The following is a 27712-nucleotide window of genomic DNA, read 5'->3' as shown; positions in this document are numbered from 1 at the left end:
CAACAGAGACCCTATGGGTCACAAAACCTAACACATCTACCATGTGGCCCTTAGGACAAGTCAGCTGACCCCTGCGACACTCTACTCATCCATGAACTGCTTTATCCCCACCAGAGGGGCTGATGTCGTCTGGTTACACGTACAGTTTCTCAGGAAGCTACTCAAAATGATTCTTTGGGTCTGTGACTGACAACCCTCGGGGTCAGATGGGAGTGGCAGAAAGCCTGGGGCCAAGAAGCAGGGACACCAGGATGACAAGCCACCTTAGTGTAAGGCTGAGACCGGGGTTCATCTCTCAGCAAGTGTCAGGAAAATCTGCAGTCAGTATGAAACCTTCAGTTTTAACCAAAGGAGAGTATAAACAGCACGATGAGAAATCTTTCCACCATTTTTATAACAGCTACTGAAAAAGTCAGCCTTTCTACTCCTCGCCACTCCTAACAGAAAGGTTCACGGACCGATGTCAGAGTTCTGTGTGCAGGACAAGGCTCCTTCCTGATGGGACGGCAGCCCTTGTCAGTATGAGATCATGGATACGGGGTGACTGATTTTGCTAAATTAGACTTCAATTTCACACTCAACTGCAGCAACTCTCCAGAACCTGCGTTCTTGGATACGACTACCTAACCCTTTTGTTAGAAGTCTCATGTCTCGCGTGCTTATTTACTTTAGGTCTTTATTATAAGCCATGTCAAATGCCTTCTGCAGTCAGGCAGACTCTATGGGGTGAATAAGCCAATGGTGAGAGTCAGGCCAGGGATGCCTATGAGAGGATGTGAGCACGCCTGCTCCTATCAGATTCATCGAGGTGACACAGTGATCACCGAGGTGAGCACACACCACTCTTCACAGAGGAAGATACCTGCACAGCTGTGTTAGGTCGCAGGCTGGTAAGGTCAGTATACAAGAGCTGGCCACGGTCAGGGTGGTCAGCCCATAAACAGAGCCTTCTCTGAAGGGAGGCAGGTGGCACCCCACTCCTGCTTCTGGGAAGCCCAGGAGAAGGCTGTGGTCAGTGGGGGATAGGGGAGGCTCCGGCCCTGCTCCTCTCCTCCTCGAGTGGCCTGAGGACAGTGAAGGCAGGGGCTGAAAGGCTCACCGTCCCCAGGGTCCTTCCACAGGCAGGGCACCAGCAACACTCACTACAGGAAACGTCAATCCAGAAATCCCTATCCTTGCTCCGCGGCTGGTTCTGACGCCAGCATCCTTTCCAAGCTGACAGTGTGGGTCCTGACTCATCCCCGAAACACTGCCTCGCAGGGCCCACCCTCCAGCCAGGTTCTTCCTACGTCCACAGACTAAGGGAGGCGAGAACAGGAAGGCCCGCACTTACACCGGATCCCGTAGATGGTGAGGGGGTCGAGCTGCTTTTTGCCGTGCTTCCCCTGGCCCGAGAGGTTGGACACAGCCTGCACCTCCCGATGGAAGAGGTAGTCCAGCAGCGTCAGCGCCATCTTCTCGGCCGTGCGGCAGTTGGTGCTGATGTGGAGCATGTCGGAGGGAATGATGGCGCAGCGCACCCGCATCTCGGGGTTGTTCTCATCCCCCAGCCAGGTGCCGTTGGGGTAGTCCTCTGAAAGAGAGAAGGGGGAGGCTCAGCTCAAACACACTCAAGAAAGACACTCCACGGGGGCTGTTGGCAAATCGTCCCCTAACTTCCAAAGTGCTGGCCAGGAGCACTGGGACAATTCCACGGTCACAAAAGAGAGCAGTGTTGGCACTCACGACTGATGAACAGAAACAAGGGCATCACTCCCAAAAGAGCAGCCTGGGTTTCTGTGGATCCATCTCAGAAAGATGAACGCACCATGTTGTAACACATAAATGCCCTTCTACTGCCTTCGGGACCAGCTTCCACAGGGGCTACACCCGCCTCGTTAACTCACATAAGAGCCAGCAGAACGCAGAGCGCTGTGCGCCGTCGGCAGGCACATCTGCAGCCTCCACTACGGCCTGCCCACAGCGCTCAGAGTCTGACAACAGGAAGCCGCAGGAGGCCCTGCAGAGCCAGCCAAGGATGCCGCCTGGACCCCACACACAGGCCCAAGCATCTGGAATAGGCAACATCAAACGAGTGCCAGCCTCAAACACCAGGCTCACTTTACGACTCCAGCAAGTAAAGAGCTTTAAAAACACTTGCAAGGATTGCGTCTGTGTTCAGCTTTGCCCCCGTCGGGAAGGCAGCAAACGAGAGCAGTCTCAGAGTACGACCATCAGGGATTTGAAGGAGGCCGCTGGCAGAGCACGCCCCTCAGGTCCCAACCATGAATCTGGGGGCCGTCAGCAGCAGGAGAGCCACACGGAGGCTGCCTGCCTCTGGGACAACAAGAACCCAAGCACAAGCCCATGTTTAGAGGACTCTGGGACTTAAGCCTCTGCTTGGAACTGCTCTGAGAAGAGCCCGGCTGGAAGCTGAGCACATCCTAAGTGAGAAAGATGATTTAAGAGCCGTAAGCTGGTGTTCTGCATGGCGGAGGACAAAGGGCTCCGGGGATGCCAACCTTCCCGCTCCCTCCTCTCCTCCCAGCTGAGTCCTTCCACAAGGACTCAGGACTCTCCCTGTCCCGCTTGGTGAGCCTCCCTCCCTCCCGCCAGCCCTTCCCTCCTTTCCCTCCCAGCGGTGAACCTGGACGTCTACAGATCAGGAGCACCTTCTTGAGCCCCTGCTCAGAGCATGGAGACCCCTTCGTCTTCTCGTAGCCAAATCTCTTTCCTTGCCACACGTGCTTACCTTAAACCCTGAGGAACGCACAGTTTGTGATTTTAGGATCTCAAAGGTTACTAACTAATAACAGAATGAAAACCGCCGAGCCTGGCATCACAGGGAGGGAGGATCTGCAGGAGGAGGGGACACAGGAGGAGCAGGGCCTGGTGCCCAGCACACTGTGGGTCTCAGGGGGGCACCTGAGTGCCCAAGGGGCTGCAAACTCTGCCTGTACTTGACCTCTGACTCCTGCAGACCCTGATATCCTTGAACACTTCTGGAAATGGGCACTGCTCCACATGGATGCCACACGCCCCGGGTGACCTTCAGATTCGGATTTTCTTCCAGGTATCCTCACATCTAGGCTAGCTGCCTCATCTAGCTGCCCAGTCTGATCTCTCACCTCCTGGCCACTTCCCACAAAGAACAAGCTTTGGGATGACGGCTATAGAGTGAGCAGACAGCAGGGTGGGAGAGAAAGCAGTAGGTTTGCCACTGGCCTCCCTGTGCAAGCAATTCCAGTCTTTGCCTCTGCAAACTGAAAACTGCTACACACCCAGACCCCGGCTTTCTTGAGGGTAGTCTAAAATGCCAAAGCCCAGGTCTCAACATCCACGTGTGGAAAGGACCCCACTTCTCCACCTTCAGCAAGGCCTCAGTGACAATCACGGGACAGACACGATGCTGACAGAATAAGGAGGGCAGCAAGGCAGGTAGCTCTCCCTCCCATCCAGAGGAGACGCACGGGAGACGGACTTCCCACCTCTTTACCTGGCATGTGATATCTGCAAGTCCCTCTGAGATACAAGAAGGAGGCCAGGAGGTACAGCCCAGGCCCTGGGCCAGCCCTAGGCTTCCGAGATAGACTCTTAGCAAGTGGGCTGGCTTCTCTCAACCCCAGATTCCTTCTCTGTCTAACAGCCACCCTGGTCGTCGTAGATGCGTGTAAAAGGACTTGGTGATTGTTAAAGAAACATCAATTTAAAAAAGCTTCAACCTTTGGTAGAAGGAAACTCCATTTATGATCACAAACCAAGACAACTATTGATTCTGCTTGGAAACTCTGCAGCTTTCCAAACAATCTCTTCTGACCCTAAGGTGGAAGCAAGGTAAGGTGCGAGCGAGAGCCCCAGTACAAATCTGCCGAGGTGGGAGCCTAGGGACGTTAACAGGGAGAGTGAAACCTCCCTCTGGGTGGCCAGGATCAAGAGGAACACCCATTTTCTACAGAGTGACTCCCAGGCTTGTGGGCTGTTGAGTCACCTCACAGCTATGGTCACCACTGCTTCAAGATTTCTCATGAGCTTTATTCTGAAATGTCCTGGTAATTACCTTCCAGCCTCCATGCACAGCGGAGGTCCCCACAAAGGGTGGCCAGCACTGTCTCACTTTGCCAAAGGCCTGGAGCAGAGCAGGAAGCCAAGTGGCTAGGCCAGAAGCGACTCGTACACCCTGCCCCCTTCGCAGGCAGCCTCTCCCAGCTGAGCTCCTGAATCACGAGATCTCCACAAACATTAGGTGAGGCTCGGCAACCCCACTGAGATGACCACGTCGCCGCTGGGGAGGACCAGTGGTTGGAAGGGCTGCTCAGGGCTGTTGAGGCTGGGCTCCTGCTTTAGCTAGGGACAGAAAACAAATCCCACAAATTTGATTTTCCGAACTCAGAGTAAGAGATGAATAAGTAGCATCGTTTCTCAGAAACATCGACGGTTTAGAAGTGAAGAGGTGGTGCCGTGAGCATGTGCTCAGACACACGCATCTGAACATCAGTCAGCTGCTATTCTATTGAGCCCACATACACAAAACTAAAATGGACATGGGACCGAAACAGGGTTGTGACGGGACCTCTAGAGGGGCCACCTCGAGGTCATAGCTGGAATGCCAAAAGGCGCCAACTTCTGGGTATTTATTACTTTATCTGCACATATTTACTGGGCAATTCCATGCTGGGCACTGGGTCTGATGCTCAGGATCGAAACACTCAGTGAACCCAGAATCAGTCTCAGTCACACCAAACAGAGAGGAAGGACTACCCTCTGCCTGCAGCAGGCAGGCCAGGAAGCAAGTAGAGGGAGGAAGGGGCGCTGGAGGGGGAGGAGTTGAGGAAGGGGGAAGGAGAGGAGGGGGAGGAACAGAGAGGAAGGAGGAAGGAGAGGAAAGGAGGGGATGGGCAGGGAAGAGGAGGAGGGAGGAGGAAGGGGAGGGGGCAGGGGAAGGAGGGCATGCAGCAGGGGCAAGAGCAGGTGCTGAAGCAGGACAGTCTTCTGGGACCAGGAGGCTGTCTGTCTTTCCAAACACAGCTACGGACAGTTACTGGACTCAGCGGACTGAATCTTCACGCCAGAGCCCTTGGAATGCAGATGGCCCCGCCAACGCGGACACAGGGACCCAAGGGAGCGGCACAGGGCTGTGGAGGCTTCTCCCCACCACTGGGACGTCCCAGACACAACTAAGCCCCCTGGTGCCAAACTCATCAAAACACCACCCTGTGTTCCAGGCAGATCAAGCCTGTGGGTTCGACCCCTTGAAGACGGTTAGGACCTCGAGACAGCAGTCCCTGAGGAGTGGAGGCTCACTCTGCTGAGGGAGGTAAGAATCACCTGGAGAACTTGCTAGAAATGCTGGAATTCCCAAGATTCTGATCTCAGCCTCCACAAGCCGACACCAATGTGCTCGGTGGTCGGCTGCCTCTCCAGCAAATGACCGACCGGCCAGGCTTTCCACACACCTGGTCAGAATCGCCACCTCACTGCTCCAGGTCAAGTGTGAGTGAACGAACTGAAATTCCCGGGGAACATCGGATGAACATGAGAACCCGAGCTGCCATGGGCTCCAAGTCCTTGCCCTCGCAGAGGTCATGAGCAGAGGGGCAGAGCTGCCCACCCCAGAGGGAGGCCAGGGCCAGCCTCAGGAGAAGAGGACTTCACGCAGACATGGTAAGAACAACCACCCCTGGGAGAACCACAGTAAAGGTTCCAGAAGACGGAGCAGCTTGCACAGGCCTGGGCTGGGAAGGGCATGGAGACAGTGTGACCAGAGAGGGAGTACAGGGCAGACAGTGCAGATGGAGAACTGAACAGGGGGCTGAGAATGGATGGATGGGGGCGGGGGGCATGACAGAGGACACAAGTGACCACTCTGGGGCTACAGCAGTCCAAGAAGGACCCACAGCCCGTGAGCATTAAATCTCACACTAGGACCTACGGTCTTGAACCCCCCACAGTTCCAAGCACTGATGCTGACTTCACTGTGAACACGGTCAAACTGAAAGCGGTCTCTGGTGACACCAAGCATCTCTGGACTTCACGGTTCCATTAGGAGGATCTCACATGAGCCTGCAGGGAGGGGCAGCAACATCCTGAGCCATCAGGGTAGAGGGTGAGGCCGTGCCTGCCTCCCCAGCCACCATCGACACTGCACATGGGCCAGCACAAGAACAGGGGCTGAGGGCTCTCAGCTTGACCACCAATACTGTCAATATGGCTGGGGCCTTTCTCAGGAAAAAAAAGCAATGTGAGTCCACTTAGCAAGCTCCCCATGTTTACATAATAGTTTTAAAGCAATGTCAACACTAGACCAGAGCTCAGTGCTGTTTTCCAAACAGTGAGTCAATATCTTGTCAAAGTGATACCAAGACTGCATGGAATGCTGGCGGGATGGCCATGCAGTCAAGAAAGGATGACAGCTTGAGTTCTCTGTAAACTCGCCGTGAACTTCACTGCTTTCTCCAACCTGGGAACCAGCTTCCTATCGGGCTGCCCTCCACACCCCGTCCTCTCCTTGGTTCCCGACCTCAAGGAAGTATCCTCTTCCACCGAAGCAATGCTGTCTGCACTCAGAGGTCTTGTGGGGACAGAGGCAGTGGGGTGGGGCCCAGTCTAGCGAGCCCCCCTTAGCAAGAGGGCTTCTGACCTCGCTGGCCTGTGCTAGGAGCACCCCCCATTGTCCAAATCCTGGACTTTCTCCCTGATGCTGAAAGAGTGACATGCAAGAGAAAGGGCCATCCTTCTTCCAATGTCACCCCCTGGAGAGCCTGCGGTTCCAGCAACAACCAAGAAAACACACCAGCAGGCCAACACTGTGATGTTCCATTTACATGGACGCAAGACACAGATGTGTCAAGGCAGGCATTTTCAAAGCGATTCAAGAGGAAGGATGAAAACGTGACTTCACCTATTAAACGTAGTTCTCATGAAGGTGAATCATGTTGTTAAACGAATAAAAGAATTTACAAATGAAAGTTAACCCTTAGTTTTTACCATGTAAAAAATCATCATCAGTGAGACCGATTAACCAGAAATTACTCAGTACTCATAGATCGAGCTCTGCTAACAGTGTTGTGGAAGATGACATCAAAAGGGCATGAGGCGAACAGAAGTGCAGCCCCGCCTTCTCACGTACAACGTGGGGTACAAGAAACGTGAACCTGGAGAACCCACAAGGCCGCCTGGACGGGCTCAGTGGACGTCAGCTTCAGTGTCCCACCACAGCCCTGCTCCCCACTGACTCCTGTCTATGGATGAAAGCCCTTCCTTAGTGCTGAGCAGACATACTTCCAGAAATGCTACCAGAATCTCCTGGAGGATGAGAGGTCACTGAAACTCCTCCAGTCGGCATTATTGCAGGGAACACTGCTCTCCCCTCCCAAAAGTAAATAAGGAAAGTCTAAAAATTAATTTTCCTTATTTTCCCTAACTTATCACTCCAGAAAATAATGGCTTAAATTTCTCTGGTAACATAGGAAATTATCCAGAAACTTTATTTCAATCAAACATCTCAAAATTTTAGAAGGCATTTTATAACCTATTTATAACCTACTCATTCCTAACGTCACTCAAACGCCCTGCGAATCGAGGTTGTGTGGTCATCTCTCAAGCAAGAAGTCTAAGCTAGGCATTTAAGAAATACAGCCTGCAGCAACTGTGACCAACACGGAAGTGAAAAATCATTGCCGTGGGAACAGGGACCCATTCCAGAGGGAAGAGAGGACCAGGGCTCCACTGTCACCATTTGAGGGGCTTTTGGCAGAGGGGCAGCACCTCCAAGCTCCCTGGCAGGAAGAGAGGACTGCCGGAGACACTCAGGGGTCATGCTGGCTGCACCTGCTGACTCAGCTCTGTTCTCCCTGGAAATACTCAGCCCTAACTTACCACCGACTTGGGAGCCAGAACCCAATCTGGACCCCAGCTTCTCACCAGTGACAATGAATCATGTCTTTTCAATGGAAAACACGATGGAACACCTACCCACATATTTTAGAAATTTGTCTTTTGATAATTCAGAAAGGATATATTTATTTTACTAAAATAGCTTGGTCAGTTTTGGTATCTGACAAAACAGGAAGATTCTAGTAGCTTTATTTAAAAACTACCAGTTAGATTATAAGAAAAATAAACTTGCTTTCTATTCCAATCATTTAAATCTTCAATGAAAGTAACTGGCACTTCTGAAAACCGTTCAGCAGTAACTGGAATTTTCTTACCATTACAGCAGTTCAGAATACAAGTATTTGTTTTGAGGTTCTATTTTAATGCCAAGAAAGTGAAATGAACAGGAGAATACATTGCGATGAAAAAGATGACCACGTTCTTCTGACCGCCAAGTTGAAACGAAGAAACACAGCCACCTGGCGCTAGGCTTCCTTTCCCCAATTGTTGACAGACAGATAGTCACACGTTCCCTGAGATCAGGACGTGCACTCCTCCCAACACGGCCAGTCAGCCTGGGTTCCAAGTCACCCTGCCACGCCCGGGACCTAGGCTTGAACAAACCTCTCTTCCAAGTCTGACAGCAGATGGCATGGGGCAAAAACAAGACAATATTTACTCAGCACCTACCCTATGCCAGGACTTCACACGCGTTACTGCAGCTCAGCGGCTCTCTGCTGGGAAATGCGGGCAGCTGTGCTGAGTCCATACAGATGCGTCATCGCAGCTCCAAAGCACACAGCAAGGCTCCAGTCTGCACACAGCTTGTGCATCAGCTCATAAAGTGCCAAGGCTGGATACTCTAGAAGGTTGGTTACCAGCCACCCCAAATGCCTTCTCACTCCAACCAAGCCTAACTCGCCACCTTGGCTCTTTCCAAAGACAACGTGGTTCCGCCCATGGTGTCCCACCCGCCCGCCCGCCAGCCAGCCATGTGAAACATCTCAGTCATGGTGTCCCGTGGTGCCAGCAGCTCTGATGGAGGAAAGGACGAGGGAGCAAGTGCCCACTTCCCTCAAACATGCTGCTTGGCCACACTTGTGGGTTCTGGTGATGCTGTCTCTGCTCCCAGATGCCCCACGCGCTCGCTGAGAGCTGCCTGTCACAGCTGCTCTTCCGGTAGCTATTACTGAGACTGCATATATTCAGCACTCTGTAGCCATGACACGTAACTACTGATGTATTTCAGTCTCCACCCAGAGGATAACAAACAAACCGAAAGAAGGTCAGCCTCAACCACCTCCAGGCGAGTCTTCAGCGGACAGACTCACGGTCAGGAGCTGGTGTCAGGCTGTACTTTCCATCTATACCAAAAGTTAATTTTCACCTGGCTTTTGTAAAGCCCTGCCCAAACTGTTTAAGAATTTCAAAAGCAACATACTGCATAAAATGGAAGAAATAGTTCCAAATATGAATGGTAATGCAGAATAAATCCACATGGAATTCACAAGACAGGAAGTCTCAGGTCAGCGTCCTGACCCCTCCCAGGCTGCACCGTTGCAGACATTCGTCACGGCTCAGAGAGCTTCCAGAGCCCGGACGCGGACTAACCCTTACTGCAAATAATGGACTTCTTCACCCAAGACAGAGTCCGAGAATCCTCTGTATAATGCATGAATTCATTGTTGCACTACTTACAATTATCTATCCCATAAAAAAATCATGTGTTGGGCTATTGCAGGATCCTGGGGGCTATTTCTATTTATGCAGAAATAAAGCTACATTTGTCACAACATGTCAACTCCAGCCATCTGCTGGCTAAACTGCCATGATGTCATATATAGATGCTTCAAAAGAATCTTCATCCCAACAACCATGTATCTGTGGATATTTAATGAATTTTGGGATGGGAAGGGGGCCAGAAAGATGAACAGACCAGGGAAAGGCGTGGATGTCCTGAACTGTGTGATGGCTATACGCCAAGAGGACAACTGTGAAAACCGGGTGGCCTCCCAATAGGTTGTCCTTTCTATAAAATCAGGGATTTTATAATTATGTGAAACAGAACTTGAGAATTTCAGAAATCCATAAAACTGACATTCCACAAACTACAAATCACAGAGATTTCAATATAGAAAAGGTACATTCTGCCATTTTCTTTATAATGCTTTTCTGATATGGGCTATTTTTGCTTTGTTTTGTTTTGTTTTTTTGAGCAGGATGTTTTAGATCAATAATTCTATTACAAAGATTTTACCAGTAATGTTCAAACATTTTTTTGGGGGGGTGAGGAAGATTAGCCCTGAGCTAACTGCTGCCAATCCTCCTCTTTTTGCTGAGGAAGACTGGCCCTGAGCTAACATCCGTGCCCATCTTCCTCTACTTTACATGTGGGATGCCTGCCACAGCATGGCTTTGCCAAGCGGTGCCATGTCCGCACCTGGGATCCAAACTGGTGAACCCAGGGCTGCCGAAGCAGAACGTGCGCACTTAACTGCTGTGCCACTGGGCCATTCCCCGTTCAAACATTTTTTAAGTGAAAAAAACTATTCAACCACCCCTGAAGTAGAGTCTACGCATGGCCGTGAGCCCGAGTTCTCTGTAACTGGGCATCACCAATGCCCTGATGGCTAACGACCACTGAACAGAGGAAAGGAAGGCCTAAATCGCAACCTCAAGGTATCTGGACCCCACAATTCACATCCCACCCTAGCGCCCCTCCTCCCACCCTTGGGCACTTCCGAAGGCAGTGGTGGGCTGCTGTTTAAATTATTTGCACAATTCTCCAGCTTTTACATTTCTTTGCTATCAATTATCTCATCAGAGTCATAATTATGATCTCTCCCTTCTCTGAAACATTCCTGTAAAAGATCTCAGCCACGTCCATGAGCAGAAGGGGTGGAGAGAGCCAAGCGGACTCACTCCACGACCTCCCCAGGGCAGCAGTCAACGTCACAGGGCAGGAGCTGAGGGGACAGGACATCTTGTATCCAGAGATGACAGGTGCTGTCTGAAAAGGTGCAGATCACTATATTTCATTTACTCTCTCAAACTTTCACATCTTCCATGTTTCCCAAAGGAGTCAGGGGATGGAAGGCTAAGAACTGGCTTTAGAAGAGTCTCGCCTGCACATTCGGAATCCAGTACACCAGACGGGTTCGCACAGCACACGCCACAACTAAAACCAGCACATCAGTGCCTGTGGTGGGCAGAATTATAAGAGGGCCCCGTGACCTCTGCCCCGTGATCATGCCACGTGGCAAAAGCATCTCACAGATATCATTAAAGCCACTGATCAGTTGAGTTTAAGGTGCGGGACACTCTCCAGGTGGGCCTGACCTAATCACATGAGCCCTGTAAAAAGCAGTTTTCTCCCCTGATGGCAGATGGGGATGACAAAGATTTGACCTGAGAGAAGATCTCCTCTGAGAGATGGAGGGGCCACAGGGCAAGACCCTGAGAGCAGTCTCTGGCCAACAGCCAACAAGAAAACCGAGACCTCGGTCAGTCCTATAACCCAACAACCAAATTCTGCCAACACCCTAAATGAGCCTAGAAGCGGATTCTCCCCCAGACAAAGGCCCAGCATGGTGACACCTTAACTGGGGCTTTGTGAGACCCCAAGCAGATGCTTCTGCCCTCCAGAGCTGTGGGATGATAGCGGTGCTGTTAAGCCTGCTCGGTTGGCGGTAAGAGTCCTGCAGCATGGAAAACTAGCCCGCCGTCACAGCACCCATCGTGAAGCCCACATACCCCTGTGAATTCAAAAAGGACCAATCAGAAAAAGGCAGCGGGAGGCTGTAAGCATTTGCACGAATGTCACTGGGCTCCGAAGCTGCAGGACCCGCTGTCCAGTCTTGCTTTTGGAGGCTTCGGGGGCTGGTCAGCCACAGAAGCTACTTTAGGAACGTTGTCGGGTCAAGTATTAATACGAGAATTACAAGGTATTTATGAGTTATTTCCAAAACAGTATTAAATCCACGTTCACGCCAATCTCTGTACCGCCTTTCCCAGCTTTAGGTTCACTGACAAGCTTTAAAAGCCCAAGTGCTCAGTCTGTCCTTGAGCTGCTCCAGGACCCAGGGTTCACACCTCTCCTCTGACCCTCATCCTTGCTGCTCCCAACTCACGCTTCACGCGTTCCAGCACAAACACTGCCTTCACCACACCCCTCTCCTAAACCAGACAACCTCTGCAGCAAAAGGACGAACCCAGGAAGAAGGGCTGCTGGTTCTAAAACTGATGGGAGAGGCGCCGGACATGGGGGTAGGGGGTGAGGACAAGGGGGCTGCAGGCTAGGCGGGGACTGAGAGGCTTGCTCACGGAGAACAGCCCCGAATGAGCTGAACCCGAAACATGCCCTGGGGGGCTCATCCTCCTGCATGGATCACACAGGATACTTGGAACTGGCACCAACTTCTGAGCCCTTATAAATTAAGGCGTTTACACTCTGATCGTGACTGTAATCCTGTGTGACACCTCCAGTGGATGTCAATAACATCTTACCCCTCCGACTAGCCCACAGGAACTGGTGGCCCACCCCTCTGCTCTTAGAGCCAGTTAACTTTGTACCTGTAGCCCACACACCCAAGCTTATCTGGGAGTCATGTGACATCTTTAAGCTATAAACAAATGGATAATTTCAGGTTTTTAAACTGGTAATTCAAAAGGGCTGAGTTACATACAGGATAATGACAAAAGGAAAAGGGGAGGCACAAACAGTCTTAGGGGCTGGCAATCGATTCTTCCCCGGCCACTATGAGCACATCCCACGGGACCGCACCACCACACCACCGACGAGGGCCAAGGCTCAGGCCCTGGGGTCAAGTCCTGGACTCAAAGGGCGGGGCCAGACAGGCCTCTTCCCATGCGAACCCCTGCCTGCCTAACTCGAATGTCACTGTGAGCTCAACCATGACTAAAGCAAATGTCCAAGGACACCCAAGTCCCTTGGTACAACAGAGTGGGAACCACTGGGCGCAGGTGGGGTGTCCCCAACCAGTGTCACACACTGCCCATTCTGAAACAGCGTGGGAGGCCGCAGTGACATCGCCCTTCCCAGCACCCTTCTCTGATTGGGACAGCCTCAGCACCCACCGTACTGTCATGCTCCAAGACTCGCTGACATTCTTATGCCAGTCCGTCTTTACTAACTTGGTTTTATTTTGGTCACTAACCTGTCTGTCATCCTCCTCTTAGCAGTTAATTTATGATCACCAATAAAACGTGTTTAACACATAAAGAATTTACGCAAAAAAAGTTTATGTAAAATAAATTATATAAATAAATTCTCAAGAAATGTTTTTGGCTCAATTTCCTTCCTTACAAATGTACAGCTGATGTTTTGTGAACAGGGCAATTTGCACTAATCTCACTTTACAGCCCCCGCACCCTCAACCTCCCAGGGAACATACCTCAGCCTCCCACTGCTGTGACTGACAACCTCTCACAAGTGAGCTGCTTCTCCCAGGCTTTGTTTCGCCACCCCTACCGAGCACATCACAGATATTTACCATATGTCATTTTAGTGACTGGGCTTGGGAACATTCATGAGGCTGATTTCTTTTTTCTTCTCCACAAAGCCCACCAGGACACAGTTGCATATTCTAGCTGTAGGTCCTTCTAGTTGTGGCATGTGGGACGCCGCCTCAGCAGGACCTGATGAGTGGTGCCATGTCCGCACCTAGGATCCGAACAGGCGAAACCCTGGGCCGCTGAAGGGGAGCATGTGAACTTAACCACTCGGCCACGGGGCCGACCCCCAGGAGGCCGATTTCTGACAATAATTCAATTATAATTGAAGCATAATCTTCTCCATTAAAATTAAGTACTCAACCTCTTACACGCAGGATTAGTCAAGTTTTCTAAGAATTATCAAATGTATAAACAGCATGAATTTATACTCTTTTTTAAGATCTAACTAAATCCCTTCATTAATTAATAGAGCCCATTTTTGGCCCATTTTAGCTCATTTGTTTCTCTGACTCAATTAGCCAGCTTAATCTTTGGACAATTACACCCCGCATCCTTTCAGTACTCACCAAAGACAGGAGCAACCTCAGACCACACTACCAAGGGAAGAGAAGAACAGGAACTAAGAAATAAGTTTTCTGGCACTGCTCTCAACAGTTAGCACTTCTTTCTAATTCACCTGGAGTTTGTGCCATGACAAATGGAACCGTCTAATTAAAACACTGAGATGAAATGATCCAGTGCCTTTGCAGTGTTATAAAGTGACGCTAAATTTGATATAAAATGGCATGTCAATTCATGCAAACCATTTGGAATTCTTAAGAAATAACCATTTTGAAGCCAGTGGTTCTTTAAAACTTCAGGCACTTAAACATTTTTATAAGAAGATAAGAACAATCTGTCTACTTGCAGCTCTGGACTCTTATCAGGAACTAGAATGACTCAATCTGAAGATGAGCCCACGGCCCCTCAGCACTCTGCATATTAATAACGCTTCTCTCACATGAACTAGCTGACTTGACAGTCTCTCCAGTTGAGCAAGTTGTTCTAGTCTTGGAGGAGGACACGGCAGGGAAACGGCTAATCCGATCCTCAGTGCGTCCGTAAATCTCACGGGGACGTTTAACAGATGCTGCCACGACAGGTCGACAGTAAATCTGATACAAGAGACAGTAATGGATTAGCTCTTTTTCCAACATTTACATACACAGCAATCACTTAAAGATGACTCCATCCGTCTCTGTATCATCTTCCACAACCACGTGCCAACTAAGGCAGCTCGACCCGACAGTCTCATAACATTGCAGCTGCTGGGGCAGACATTCCCAAGGACGGGGTCAGCAAAACAGATTTATTGCAAAATGTTTCCTCCTACTGAAATGGTAAAATAAAATGGGCCTGAATTACATAACCTCTTCTTCAAAACAAAATAAAATTTAAAATCAGAAAAATTTCCCTAAATTGTCCCAATCCTAACAACCTATGTTGTATGTCAAAATCATATTTGATAGAACAATCACTTTTAAACGTGGTTAAAATACTTTGCTCAAAGTCTTTGCTAAAGAAGAATGTTTTTCAGAAAGTGTATCATGTCGTAGCTAAGGAACTTAGACTCAGATACCAAAAAAAATCCGCATTTCCTCTTACAGATATTAACAATACTAATAAGCTCAAAATGTGATTCCTTTTTGTATGTTATTTTGGTGTCAGTCTGCGGTTTCCCCCACTGAAGTATATTTCACATTAATTATATCACGTTAAGAAACATGAATTAAAAAGATGACAATTTTTGTTTGCACGATAATCCAGACTCTCCCAATATTATCAAATGTTATATTACTTGGCTGACAGAGTTTAAACCAAACAAACATTAGCCCTAAAGTAGGCAGCCAGACCTGTGTGGGATTTACCCAAAATCCACATGGAAAAAGAGTAAGAACAATTAATTTTCTCTGAAATTGTTAGGAATGTGATTTTCAGTCAATACCCATTAGGATGAAATCAGTAGCATTCCTCTTTGTCTTCAAATTTAACGTGTAAAAAAACTAGCTGCCTTGACCCAGAAACTCCACTCCCAGGTATCAACCCTAGAAAAATGAAAACTCACAGGCACACAAAAACCTACACACAAACGTTCACGGCAGCACTATTCATAAGAGTCAAAACGTGGAGGGGTTGGCCCAGTGGCGCAGTGGTTAAGTGCGCACGTTCCGATTCAGAGGCCCGCGGTTCACTGGTTCGGATCCTGGGTGCGGACATGGCACCGCTTGGCAAGCCATGCTGTGGTAGGCATCCCACATATAAGGTAGAGGAAGATGGGCACAGATGTGAGCTCAGGGCCAGTCTTCCTCAGCAAAAAAAGGAGGGTTGGCAGCAGACGTTAGCTCAGGGCTAATCTTCCTCAAAAAAATAAATAAATATTTTTTAAAAAAAGAGAAAAAAAAAAGTGGAAAAAACCCAGTGTCCACCAACAGATGAACAGATAAACAAAATGTGGTCCATCTCTACAATGGAATATTATTCAGCCTTAAAAAGGAACGAAATACTGAGGCATGCTACAACATGGATGGCACTGAATGACTCCACGTATAGGAAATGTCCACAACAGGTATTCCACAGAGGCAGAAAGCACACGACCAGTTGCCAGGCGCTGGGAGGAGGGAGAATTGGGAGTGACTGCCATGGGGTTTCTTTTCTGGGTGCTGAAAACATTCTGGAATTAGACAGTGGTGACAGTTGCATAACCTTGTGAATATACCAAAACAACTGAAATGTATGCTTTAAAATGGTTAATTTTATGCTATGTAAATTAGATCTCAATTAAAAAAAAAGGTTGCCCCTAATTCTCTTCTCCCTCCCCTTACTCTACCATCCCAATCCTAGCAATGTATGTTAGAGGTGAAGGAAATTTTGAGAGAAACATTGCTTTCACTGTTTCAGGTATGATAACAAGTCTTTCTAAAAGGAAAATCTGTTCAGTAGAAAAATCTACATCGTGTTTTTAGGAAAAATCAATGACTCGGACATAGAAGCAGAAAAACCTCACAAGTTCTTACTAGTAAAGGCACGACAGGCTTTAGAGCTGGGTAACAGAAGGCGGAGTCTGTCTGAGTGCTCTCTTTTCTCTCCCTGCTGCAGGGGGTCCCGTTGGGAAGCACAGGGTACCCCTCACACGACGAAGGGGCCGTGCGGCAGGAATCCTGTGAAGGGCACGCCAGGCCGGCGCCCGGACCCAGGGCAGGAGACAGGAAGGGGCCGAACCCCAGTGCAGGTGAGAGGGGTTCACGCAGAGGCTGCCGGCCACGCAGCGCCCTCCAAATCTGTCGCAGGAGGCGGTGGCGTGACTCACGGTGTGAACGACCCACACGTGCAGTCACCTCTGAGAGTCTGCGTCGGGCCCTCATCAGAGACGAGGACAGACCTGTCCTCAAAGACAGAGAGCTGACTACTCGTCATACTGCTGGTTATAAAAGTGACAAGTGTCCATCACTGGAAAGCCTCCAGAACTTGACTAAGTCAGTGAAACTGACTGGAAACGATTATGTACATCCACATTAACGCGGAAAGATTTCTACTCTGCCGTGGAAAGGGGCAAGTTATAAAATCACAGACATGGCGTGCAAGTTAACACAGAAAAGGCCCAGAAGACTTAGAGTAGCCTCTGGAAGTGGAATTTTCCAGTTATTTTCACTTTCTTCATCATTTTTCCATTCTACCACTTTTTAAAAACATAAATTAAACATATATTACTTTTCTAAAAAGCGGGAAAAAGCCTGCAGCCCTGCCGCTCAGGCAGAGGAAAGGCAAGGCTTTGTGAGCGCACCTTCGGAGTTCAGGGTGATGAGGGTGACGTTGTTGCCGATGCTCTGACTTCCCGACTGGCCGCAGTTGGAGACGGAGTCGCTGGCCTCGGACCCGCTCTCCCCGTCCTCGTTGTGGCTGTCTTCTTGACCCGGCACCTTCACCACAATGGTATTCTGCCGACGCCCGGGAACCGCGCTGAGCAAAACAAAAACACCCGCCATGTAGTGAGAGCAACACGACCCACCGAGACCAGCCCTGAGCCGCTGCCATGCTCCTCCCTCTGTCACTGTCCAAGAACCTAACTCTGCACGGAGCAGTGGTCACAGCCCTCCACACAGCTCTTGCTACCAAGATGAATAGCAATTTAATAGCAGGAAATAGTCTTGGGTTGAAAGAAACTGTATGAAATTTAAAATGTTTGAAACAATGTTTACATCACAAAAGCAAAATCCCAACTGGCTGTGACTCAAGGCTGCTTTCCGACCACGGAGGCGCCCTGCCAGCACTGATGTCTGGGTCACAGTCCCTCTCAGGCCACGTCACAGGAAAGATCGCGTGAGACAAAGGGTGCCTTACACTGAACCCATGCGCTCCACACCAACAGACCTTCCAGAAACGACTCAGCCATGGAAAATGCGCTTATCGCTCCCAACTACTCCCACTGACAGAAACCACCGCAGTGGGCTTAAAAAGACAGTCGAGAACCTCCTAGGGGATATTCTCACCACCACAAGGGACCCTGATACGGAACAATAAGATACCCAGAAAACAGGACACAAGCCAGCTCCAAAAAGTGCTCAAAAAAGATCATCTGGAGACCACCACGTGGCTTGCTAGGGACCCTTTCAACTTCCCTTCACACTGAGACCTGAACACTGAAGACAGCTACACACTGAGAACGGGGACAGAGGCACAAGTTCCCCGTGGATGGCATCAAGATGGGACTCCAATCCTGGCATGCTGGAGGAGGGAGCTGCACTCTGCGGCCTTGTCCAAGCTGACCATGCTCCTGAAGCTCAGGACCCGACGGCCGACCTGCCCCGGCCGCTTCCTCCCCTCCGACACAGCCTCTGCCTCCGGGCATCCAGACGCCAGGCGTCACCATGGGTCCTCCCTACGCCCCACACGACAGCCCTCAGCTCCCGGCCGGGCTCCTGGAGACCTGGGCTATGATAACAAAGAAAACAGGACACACCTGCAGGAGGGGCAGCCTGCAGGAGCCTGAGAGAAAGGCAAACGGAACTGTGTGAAGACATGAGAGGAGCCAAAGTTCCACTGGCGCCCCTGGGTGGGGCAGCTCTCACGGCAGCTGGCAGGCCAGGGGGAGGGCGGACCTTGCTGCCACCACGCTGGGTGAAACACCTTTCATGCACTCCCATTTCACCACGGTTCCATTCCAAGTGTGTAAGAAGAGAAAGGTGTGAGAAAAAAGCCATCACCTCGAAATGCCTCCATCACTCAGCATACGTAGAGGGTATGTGTTGACTGGACATGCTGCCGTGCAGACAGACAGACAGATGGGCGTGAGCAGTGAACAGTGAGAGGATCTAAGAACTCCACTGACGGTCGTGAAAACAAAGCACCTTCCCAATGAGACACGTGAGCACCAGACACATGTGCCCGGCACGCTGTGTCCCCCCTAACCTTGCGCCCCCACTGGCCTGGCCATCCACACTTGGCCCACACTCTCCCCGACACTGAGCACAGTGGCTCTGCCCATCCCCTCGGCTGGTGTGAGGACAGAAACGACCGACGGGGCCAGCTCGCAATGCGGACTTGTTGTTGAGGGGACGCATCATGGTGGTGGTGGCAGTGAAAGGTGGGGTTGGTGTTGTGGCTACTGACTTGCTAATGATATTTTCCAGGGAATCCGGCGCCCTGTTGCTCAAGGGGTCGTCCATCTTGGCTACAATGGTGTTCTGCCGATCACTGTTGAGTATTACTGTAGTCTGGGGGACGACGCTAGGGAACAAAAGAATCACAAAGAGAGAGAAGACCTTAAAACAACAACGTTCATTGTAAGAGCACATAAGAGTAATTCAACAGTTGCTCCCAGTGGCCTGCACTAAGGGAGGGAGGTGGCCCCACGCAGAAATCACATTTACAGGAATCTACAACTTACAATGGGCAAAAATAAACCAGAGATGAGGACGTCCTTAATGGAGGAGGTAACTTTCCACATTGTTGTATTCTCAGTTTGCACAACTGGGTAATATGGGAAAGCTGAGTCAGGAATATTTAAATCTTTCTTTAGAATAGATCGAGAAGTCACAAGTTGCTGTTAGGCAGTTAATAAGGCTTCTGAAGGAGCACGTTTACAGGAAAAAGAGCTGATTATTTTCACTCATTCCATCCCAACAAATTCATACAGGACACTTCTAGGCTTTCATAATCATGATACTTAGTGATATTATTCCAAAATGTCAGTGCTCTGGAAAGAAACGGTGACTCTAACATAGGGACAGTGGGCTGAACCACAGACATTGCCACCTCCAGGCTCCGCAGGGAAAGTGTGTGAACTGCAACCATAGGGCCTTGGGAGTTTGCTCTGAAGGGAGATGGTTACAGCAAGAACAGAGCCCTGACCGACCTCCCCAGGGAGCACTGCATGTCTACCACACAGCAGCCACAGCTCCTCTCGGGCACCCACTCACTGAGATCTGCAGTCTTTCCTCTCGACCCTGGGCACTTACGGCCACAGGAAATCTCCGAGTGTGCTTTCTTGTGGAGGGAAGAGTGCGAAAAGAAGGCGCACTTGAAAGGCACAGTAATATTACCTGAAAAGAATGCTATCCCTGGATTTCATTCTCCAAAAAACAACTCGGGGGAAAATATCGCTTTTATGTGAGAAGACGTCATGTAACAAAAGCACACATGAAAGTCTAGCCCGGTACCACAGCCACAGGGCTGTCAAACGCCCCCTCCCAAAATCGGGGCACAAATGGCACCATTTCATGCTCAAATAAATCATAGGACCACAAGGTGTTTCTCTAAAATAAAGTGCATTTCGCCCAAAGGTGTTAGTATTTTTTTCAATTATTCTATTTGTTCGTTGGTGATACCAAAGTAACCCACCAAATCCTGATGACCTATCCATAGGTCAGGCATCAGAAGTAACCCAGGTGATCTTGGACTTACACTGTGGCACACACAGTCTTCGACGATTCATGCTTCTCGTAGATCAAAACACCGACAAAAAGGGTTTGTAGGAGTTTGGTATTTTCCCAAAGCGTATTCTGTGCAACACCAGTGTCTCCCAGGATCCCCGCACACATCCCTTCCCATTCCCTCTCACCCATGAGCAGCTAAAGGACGATCCTGCTGAGGAGACAACCACTCCCTACTGGAAATCCCAACGGACGCTAGCACACCAAAGGTTCGAGAAGTCCTACCAGAAGCAGACTAAAATGTATTCATGCCACCATCGCACAAAGCTGTTTGACTAAATATACGTCTTCCCCCTAAAGATCCTTACTAACGAAGATGAAGGAAATGACATTCTGAGGCAAGCAGCTTCAAGCTGGAATAACTGCAGCCCTTGAGGCACCCCCAGGCTTCCAAGGGGTGGACAGCTCTCGGCAGATCGACGTCCAGATCCTCACCTTGCAGAATGTACTATTTCCTAAAAATGATTCTCCTTGAGAAAACACCTCTGTCTACGTGTTTATTCCCTTCCACAAAGCCTTTTCCCACTTAAAAAAAAAATTACCTCTAAATCCAATTATACCAAGGTGCACTGTCCATCCAGGATGCGCAAACTATAGAGGCAAACCCAGGTGCAGTCTGCAGCCGGCCCAGGTGCGAGAAAGCAAACGCCTCTGCCGACCAAGAGGGAAACTCTTTGGTGAATCACTGGTTTACAACTCTTAGCTTTCAAAAGAACTGACGGAGGACCTAGTTTTCAGCTCACAGATCATCAAAATTAATTTTGATGATAGGCCACGAAGATTTTTGGCACAAAACTTGAAGAACTGAGGAACCCCTTCCTCTCTCACATACTCTTTTATGGGAATAAAGTTTCTCAGGAGTTAAAACTGTAAAAACTAAAAACAGAAATGGAGCCAATACTGAACCCTACCCCATTTGAAGCAATGTCATAATCATCCATGGATTCAGGAATTAACTAAAAGTCAATCCCATCCATCTCAAGAATACACTCCCGATACCAGATCATTAAGAGTTAGTTATAAACGAGTAACGCCTTTATATTGTTCAGTTCAACTGTGCACTGACAACTGTAACGAGAACCCAATTTGGAAGGTTATTTTTTTAACCCTTGGGGCCTTAGAGGAAATAAGTTTTTCAACTTCCATTTCTATCCATATTTCTGCTGCAAAGGAGTATGACAGCCTGGTTGATAGGATAAAATTTTGAGGGGGAAAAGAATCAAGAATGAAAGTTCAAAAAGCAAAAGTAACAACGTAAAACGACTGTCAAAAGCTTATCCACAAGATATTCTAAATGGATGATGGTATTTAGATTACAATGAAAACACTTAAGAGTGTAATAAATCAGTTGTATTTTTAAATATCAATATTACAGTATGCCAGAAATTATACTCTTTCAACGAATGTAATTTATGTAAACATCAAATTGTACAAAAGAATATTTCATTTTTCAAAAATTATGGAATGTCCACATCACATTAAGAAGAATGCAGGGTTGATATGGAAAAACTGTCACAATAACATTAAGTGTCTTGCTTAGGCTGAATTACAGCCCCCAGCTACCCGATCAGACACTAATCTGGGTGCCGCGGTGAAGGGGTTTTACAGATATGATTAACGGTCCTAACTGGTTGGCATTAAGCTAATCAAAAGGGAGATTATCCTAGGTGGGCCTGGCCTGATCAGGTGAGCCCTTTAAAAGGAGTTTTAGGCTTTCCCTCATCTTGGAGACTCCAAACAGCTCCTGCCAGCTGACTGCCATCTACCCTTCCAGTCCACCTGCTCTACAGACAATAAGAGGGGGTGGGAGCAATCCTCAGTTTATAAATCAGATACCCCGAGATCCTCAAGCCCAAGAAAGGCACACGGGCTGGGGTCCACCAGGAGCCACTAGGCAGCCAGGTTACATTTCCAGGTCTCCTTCTGTGCACACACAGCCCTGGGACAGGTGCTCACGGACGCGATGTGATCCAGGGAGAGGGGTGCCACTCCCAGGTCAGCGTTCTTAAGAATAACAAGTGCCTTCTCCAGTCTCTTCCTTCCCAGACTGACCCAGACGCCTTAGGGGACGGCAGAGCACAGATGGAAGGCACCAGCATCAGAGCCACATGAGGAGAGCTGTGGGAAGCCCAGAAACGCCCACCGCACACCCCGAGCATCAGCAGGAGGCCAGCTTCAGCTGTGTCGGCACAAGCTCAGGGACTCTTCACTGCAGCAGCGCACGCCAGCAATCAGCACACCAAGCACTCCAAGGAAACGTTTACTAAAACTTGTCGTAAAGGCTCTATTTCTATTGCTTACAGGTTAAAGATTAGAAAGTCATAAAAACCAGGATCCAAAATAATACTCTTAGGGATCAGAATAAATTAGCATTAAAAATTTCTTTCCAATGTCTAATGAGATGAGCAAAACATAGTATAAAACCAACCCCCTCAAAATAACCAACTGCACAGGAAACAGGAAAACCTACTGCAACAAACTTCAAAACAAGCTGCTTAAGAAAGAAGGTTCTGGAGCAGACAGGCTCTGGAGGCTCAGGTTGTGAGCCTGCACCCCACCCCGCCCCACTGAGGCCATGCTTCTACACTGTCAACATTCTGTGACTGAAAACCAACAGCCCCAAATCAGAAGATGAGCACGTGGGCTAGGAATGCATGTTTGTCCTTCTTCTTTCCAGGGAGTGACAGAAATGACTACAAATGAGAATGGGAGAGCTGACTCGCGGTGGGGGGGGGGGGGGGGGGGGGGACAGGCGATGACACCCACGGGCACTGAGCCCTGCAGCGGGACCCTGGACACTCAGGAGACACCAGGGCCCAGATCTTGGTCTCCAATAAAAGGAGAAACGCCCGACTCTAGGACTGGGGCAGGGAGCAACACGATGAGCCTGGAGCATCTTGTGGTGCCAGAAAGTAAGGGAGTGCTCAAAACAAAGAAAAAACCCACAATGATTTGGGGGGAGGGGTCAAAGGACACGAGTCAACAGAGGGAGCCCTAGTGGCCAAAGACAGAATAATTCAAGCAACAAAATAAAGTAATATTGGATTCCAACTCAAAGCATACAATCAGCATGCACGAGTCCATACTGATATAAATGACTGACTAACTAATACACGGGGAAGAAGAGACAAATCTCCCGTGCAGAAGAATAACAAGTCACGTGAGCAGATGCTCTGCCTCCCAGGTGCAGCGTGACTCCCCGCCCCAAGAGTGGGGGGTAGCCTAGTGCCATCCTTCCCAAGAGCACGGACGGAAGGGGTGGGAGAGGACAGCATTGCACAGTGGAAGAGCCGGGCAGACACCCCTTGGCCCAGTGACCCACATCAACACAGCAGTGAGAGGCCACGGTGACAGCGCACACCCCTGGGAAGAGGCGATGAGAAGGGCGCTTCACTCCTGGGTCCCCCTGCCCAACCCAGAGCCCCAGCCTAACCGTGAGAGAAGCATCAGACAGATCCCAACTGAGGGACAGCCTATAATCACCTGACCAGCACTCCTACAAAGTCACAAAACAAGGAATGTCTGAGGGAGTATCACAGACCAGAGGACCAACAGACATTTAAAAGGATACACGAAACATTATGAAAAGTATTATGCTAATAAATTCCAGAGCTTAGGTGAAAAGGAAAAACCCTTTGAGACTCAAGGTAAACAACACTGACTCAAGAAGTTCCACGTTACTAAAGTTCTATATTTATTAAAGAAATTGAATTCATAATTAAAACTAGGCCCAGATAGATGGCTTCACTGGCAAATTCTGTCACATATTTAAGAAATAAAACTAATCCTATAGAAACACCTTCAAAAAACAGACGGTGAGGGACAAGTGCCCAGACGGCTTTTTGAGGACACCATTACCCTAATAACAGAACAGATGAAGACACATCAAGAGAGAGAACTACAGATCAACATGCCCCATGAGCACAGATGCAAAGCCCCTAGCACATCAGTCAATAATATATGAAAAGGGCGATACACTATGATCAAGTCAGGTTTATTATAATGGAAATGCAATGTCAGTTTAGCATTTGAAATCAATCAGTGTAATTCACTGTAATAACAGAACCAAGAAGACAAACCATGCAATCATCTCAAGTAGATACATAAAAAGCATGTGAAATTCAATGCCTGTCATGATAAAAACTCCCATGAAATAAGGACTAGAAGGGAACTTCTTCAACCCAATAAAAAGCATCTATGAAAAACCGACAGCTAATATCATACCTGATTGTGAAAAACTGGATGCTCTCACTCAAAGATTAGAAATAAGGTAAAAATATAAAAAAGAACACATTGAAATGGAGATCCTAGCCAGTGCAGGAATGTAAGAAAAGATATAGAAATTTGATAGGAAGTATAACTCTATTTAAAAATAATATGACTGCATTCACTTTTATAAAGTCCTATGGAAGAGCTACTAAAACAAGTGAATTTAGAAGCGATGCAGAATAAAGGTCAGCATAGAAAAATCTATTGTATTTCTATACACTACCAAGGAACAAATGGAAACCGAAATTTAAAACACAATAGCACTTATGATAGCATCTAAAAATAGGAAATAGAGATAAATTTAACAAAATATGTATAAGAGCTGTACACTGAAAATTATAATAAGAACTGCTGAGAGAAATTAAAGACTTACATAAGTGGAGAGGTGTACCTCTCCAGACTCCAGGTGTTAAGATGACAATGCTCTCCAAATTGATCTACAGATTCAACACAATCCCAAAGAGCTAAGAGTTATTCTAAAACTAGAGAAGTACTCCAAATCATGAGAACGTGCACAATCTATTAAAACATTTGACCATATGTTTATTATCTGCATTGGTTACTAGGTCGTATCTCTGAATTATCAGATTATGCTAACAATTCCCTAAGTTGTATATGTGTAAACTCTGTTTTCTTTGGTTAGTACTCAGCCCTGACATGTACACGGTATCACACTTAGGTCACCGAAAGTGTGCAGCCGTGCAAGGTAGTGTAGACCAGTCAGGAAGAGAAATCCTATGTACACAATTAAATGGAAACATCAAAAATTCAAAATTTGATAAGGAAAGAATTAAACAAGTCCGTCCTGGCTGAGACCAAACCATTTCTTCACAATTCAAACAACCTGATCTTCAATGTGTCACATTCTAAAGCCTGTGAAACGCGACACTTTGAGAAGGTCAGTGGACCAAAACTGGAAACACTCTGAACACTGATCACCTGGCCAAGACAGCCAGTGCACCAGTGCTGGACAGAAATGCTCAGGAGGAGCCACTCTCTCCCCAGAAGCCATAGACACTTGAAACACCAGAGCAGCCTCTCCACAAACAGCCATCAACATTTAAAACAAAGACCTTCTGGGAAATCAAATGGAATCAGCAACCAGCACATTAGAGAGAATTTAAGTAATTTCTTGATCAAATATGTCAATTCTCTGTGGGTCAATAAATGAGGAAAAGTTTAGAGAAAAAGAAAGAAGAAAGGCCTACTACATACAGACTGCAGCTCAGCCCAGAATGCTTCAGCATCTGCCGCTTCCAATACCAATGTGAAAACACCTCTAGAGCTAAAACCTCCAGTCACTACAACTAGAATTAAAATTAAGCAAAATCCGAATCTATGGTACACCACTTGCAAGGAAGAAAAAAGCACCTACCTAGAAGAATTCAAGTCCATTTTTCTTTTCCCCAAGTAGAACATGATTGTTGATGAAATCCCATCCAAGTAATCTCACAAACATTTTTATGACAATGATTAAGCTTTAGCATCAAAAAGAAAGGCTTTCATTCTTTTCTCTTCTTTTTTGCTGAGGAAGATTAGCCCTGAGCTAACATCTGTGCCAATCTTCCTCCACTTTATATGTAGGTTGCCACCACAGCATGGCCAATGAGTGGTGTAGGTCTGCGCCTGTGATCCAAACCCTTGAACTCAGGGCCACCAAAGAGAAGCAAGCCTAATTTAACCAGTATGTCACAGGGCTGGTCATGATACTTTCTTTTCTTTTTTTTTGAATTTATTTAGAGAATCTCATTCAGGTGTAGAATCTGAAAATTGGGATCCAAAATGCCAGCTGAGGTTGGCAGCGGTCCACTACCTTCTGTGCTCCAGGGATTAAAGAGAATAAATAAGTAACACTCAGAGCTGACAGCATGGTCTAGTTCAGGCCAGTTTTAATTAGAAATAACCAACAGGTGAGTGGATTTTGGAGCCTCTTGCAGCTCCAGGGCTGGCTCCAGGCCATGTGCAGCCTCCCCAAATGGACAGGGGAGTGGTATTTCAGTGGAAAGCTGCTCAACTATCCACTATCCAAGGGCCTCACTAGGACTGAAAAGACCTTTCTGGCGTCTGCACTTGTCCTGTGAGGTTACACTCAGACTTCCCATGACATTATTCATAACAAACCAAAGTGGGCCTAAGGAATCTTAAGTTATTTTTAAAGGTATATGATTTGCATATAAAATAACCTAGGACTTATATACTTATTTTATTTTAAACATCTGAGACCCAAAATAATTGATAGAAGCACCTTATTACTCAGAATGCTAACCAATTTTTAATTGTCTTTGGAGATTTTCCCTCTTCTATGCTCCATTAGCCACATTTAAGACATACAATTCTCATTTACTTAGATGTCTTGACACATTAGCAGCTTCCTAATTTAAATATATTGGGGCCAGCTGGTGGCATAGTGATTAAGCTCATGCGCTGTGCTTCAGCAGCCTGGGGTTCATAGGTTCAGATCCCAGGCATGAACCCACACACCACTCATCAAGCCATGCTGTGGCGGAGTCGCATATACAAAATAGAGCAAGATTGGCCCTTGCGTCAGCTCAGGGACGATCTTCCTCAAGCAAAAAGAGCAAGATTGGCAATGGATGTTAGCTCAGGGCCAATATTCCTCACCAAAAAAAACAAAAAAAACCCACATTCTTTTCCTTAATCTACTGAGATTAAATTATTTTCCTTTACTTGGCCAAAAAATTTCTTGTTAACAGCTTTCAACTGTTGGCAATTTTTATTTCTCATTTCAGAATTTACGTGAGAGAAATGCCAGATTTAGATTCTTCTTTAAAAATCATTAATACACATCCTATTTAAAATATGCCTATGGGAGGGGCCGGCCCCACGGCCGAGTGGTTAAGTTCACATGCTCCGCTTCAGCGGCGGCTCAGGGTTCGGATCCTGGGCGCCGACATGGCACTGTTCATAAGGCCATGTTGAGGCAGCGTCCCACATGCCACAACTAAAAGGACACACAACTAAAATATACAGATAGGTACTGGTGGAACTTGGGGAGAAAAACGAAGGAAAAAAAAAAGAAGAAGATTGGCAACAGTTGTTAGCTCAGGTGCCAATCTTTAAAAAAAAAAAATACGCCTATGGGAAAACAGAGGAATGATTTTTCCTTCTATAAACTGACATTAACTTAA

At 48.0% G+C, this 27712-nt stretch overlaps 1 protein-coding gene across 18 annotated transcripts in view; it reads right to left on the bottom strand.

The window, feature by feature from the left end:
• The window catches only part of BANP (BTG3 associated nuclear protein), a 117839-nt gene that overhangs the window by 53139 nt on the left and 36988 nt on the right, over positions 1-27712 (bottom strand). For 10 of the 18 annotated variants that reach the window (XM_014738369.3, XM_070262152.1, XM_070262154.1 and 7 more), the window contains 3 exons: positions 18973-19089; positions 17147-17322; positions 1334-1573 (listed from right to left, as the gene is read on the bottom strand). In XM_014738369.3, coding sequence (XP_014593855.1) covers positions 1334-1573; positions 17147-17322; positions 18973-19089 — 533 coding nt within the window. Of the gene's footprint in view, positions 1-1333; positions 1574-17146; positions 17323-18020; positions 18248-18972; positions 19090-27712 lie in introns of those variants that run through there. The other 8 variants (XM_070262155.1, XM_070262157.1, XM_070262159.1 and 5 more) reach the window with 2 other exon arrangements.

This window comes from Equus caballus, chromosome 3 (genome assembly GCF_041296265.1).
Source record: "Equus caballus isolate H_3958 breed thoroughbred chromosome 3, TB-T2T, whole genome shotgun sequence".
In the NCBI taxonomy this organism is placed as follows: domain Eukaryota; kingdom Metazoa; phylum Chordata; class Mammalia; order Perissodactyla; family Equidae; genus Equus; species Equus caballus.
The sequence above is the reverse complement of the archived record's forward strand: the minus strand, read 5'-3'. Positions and strand labels throughout refer to the sequence as shown.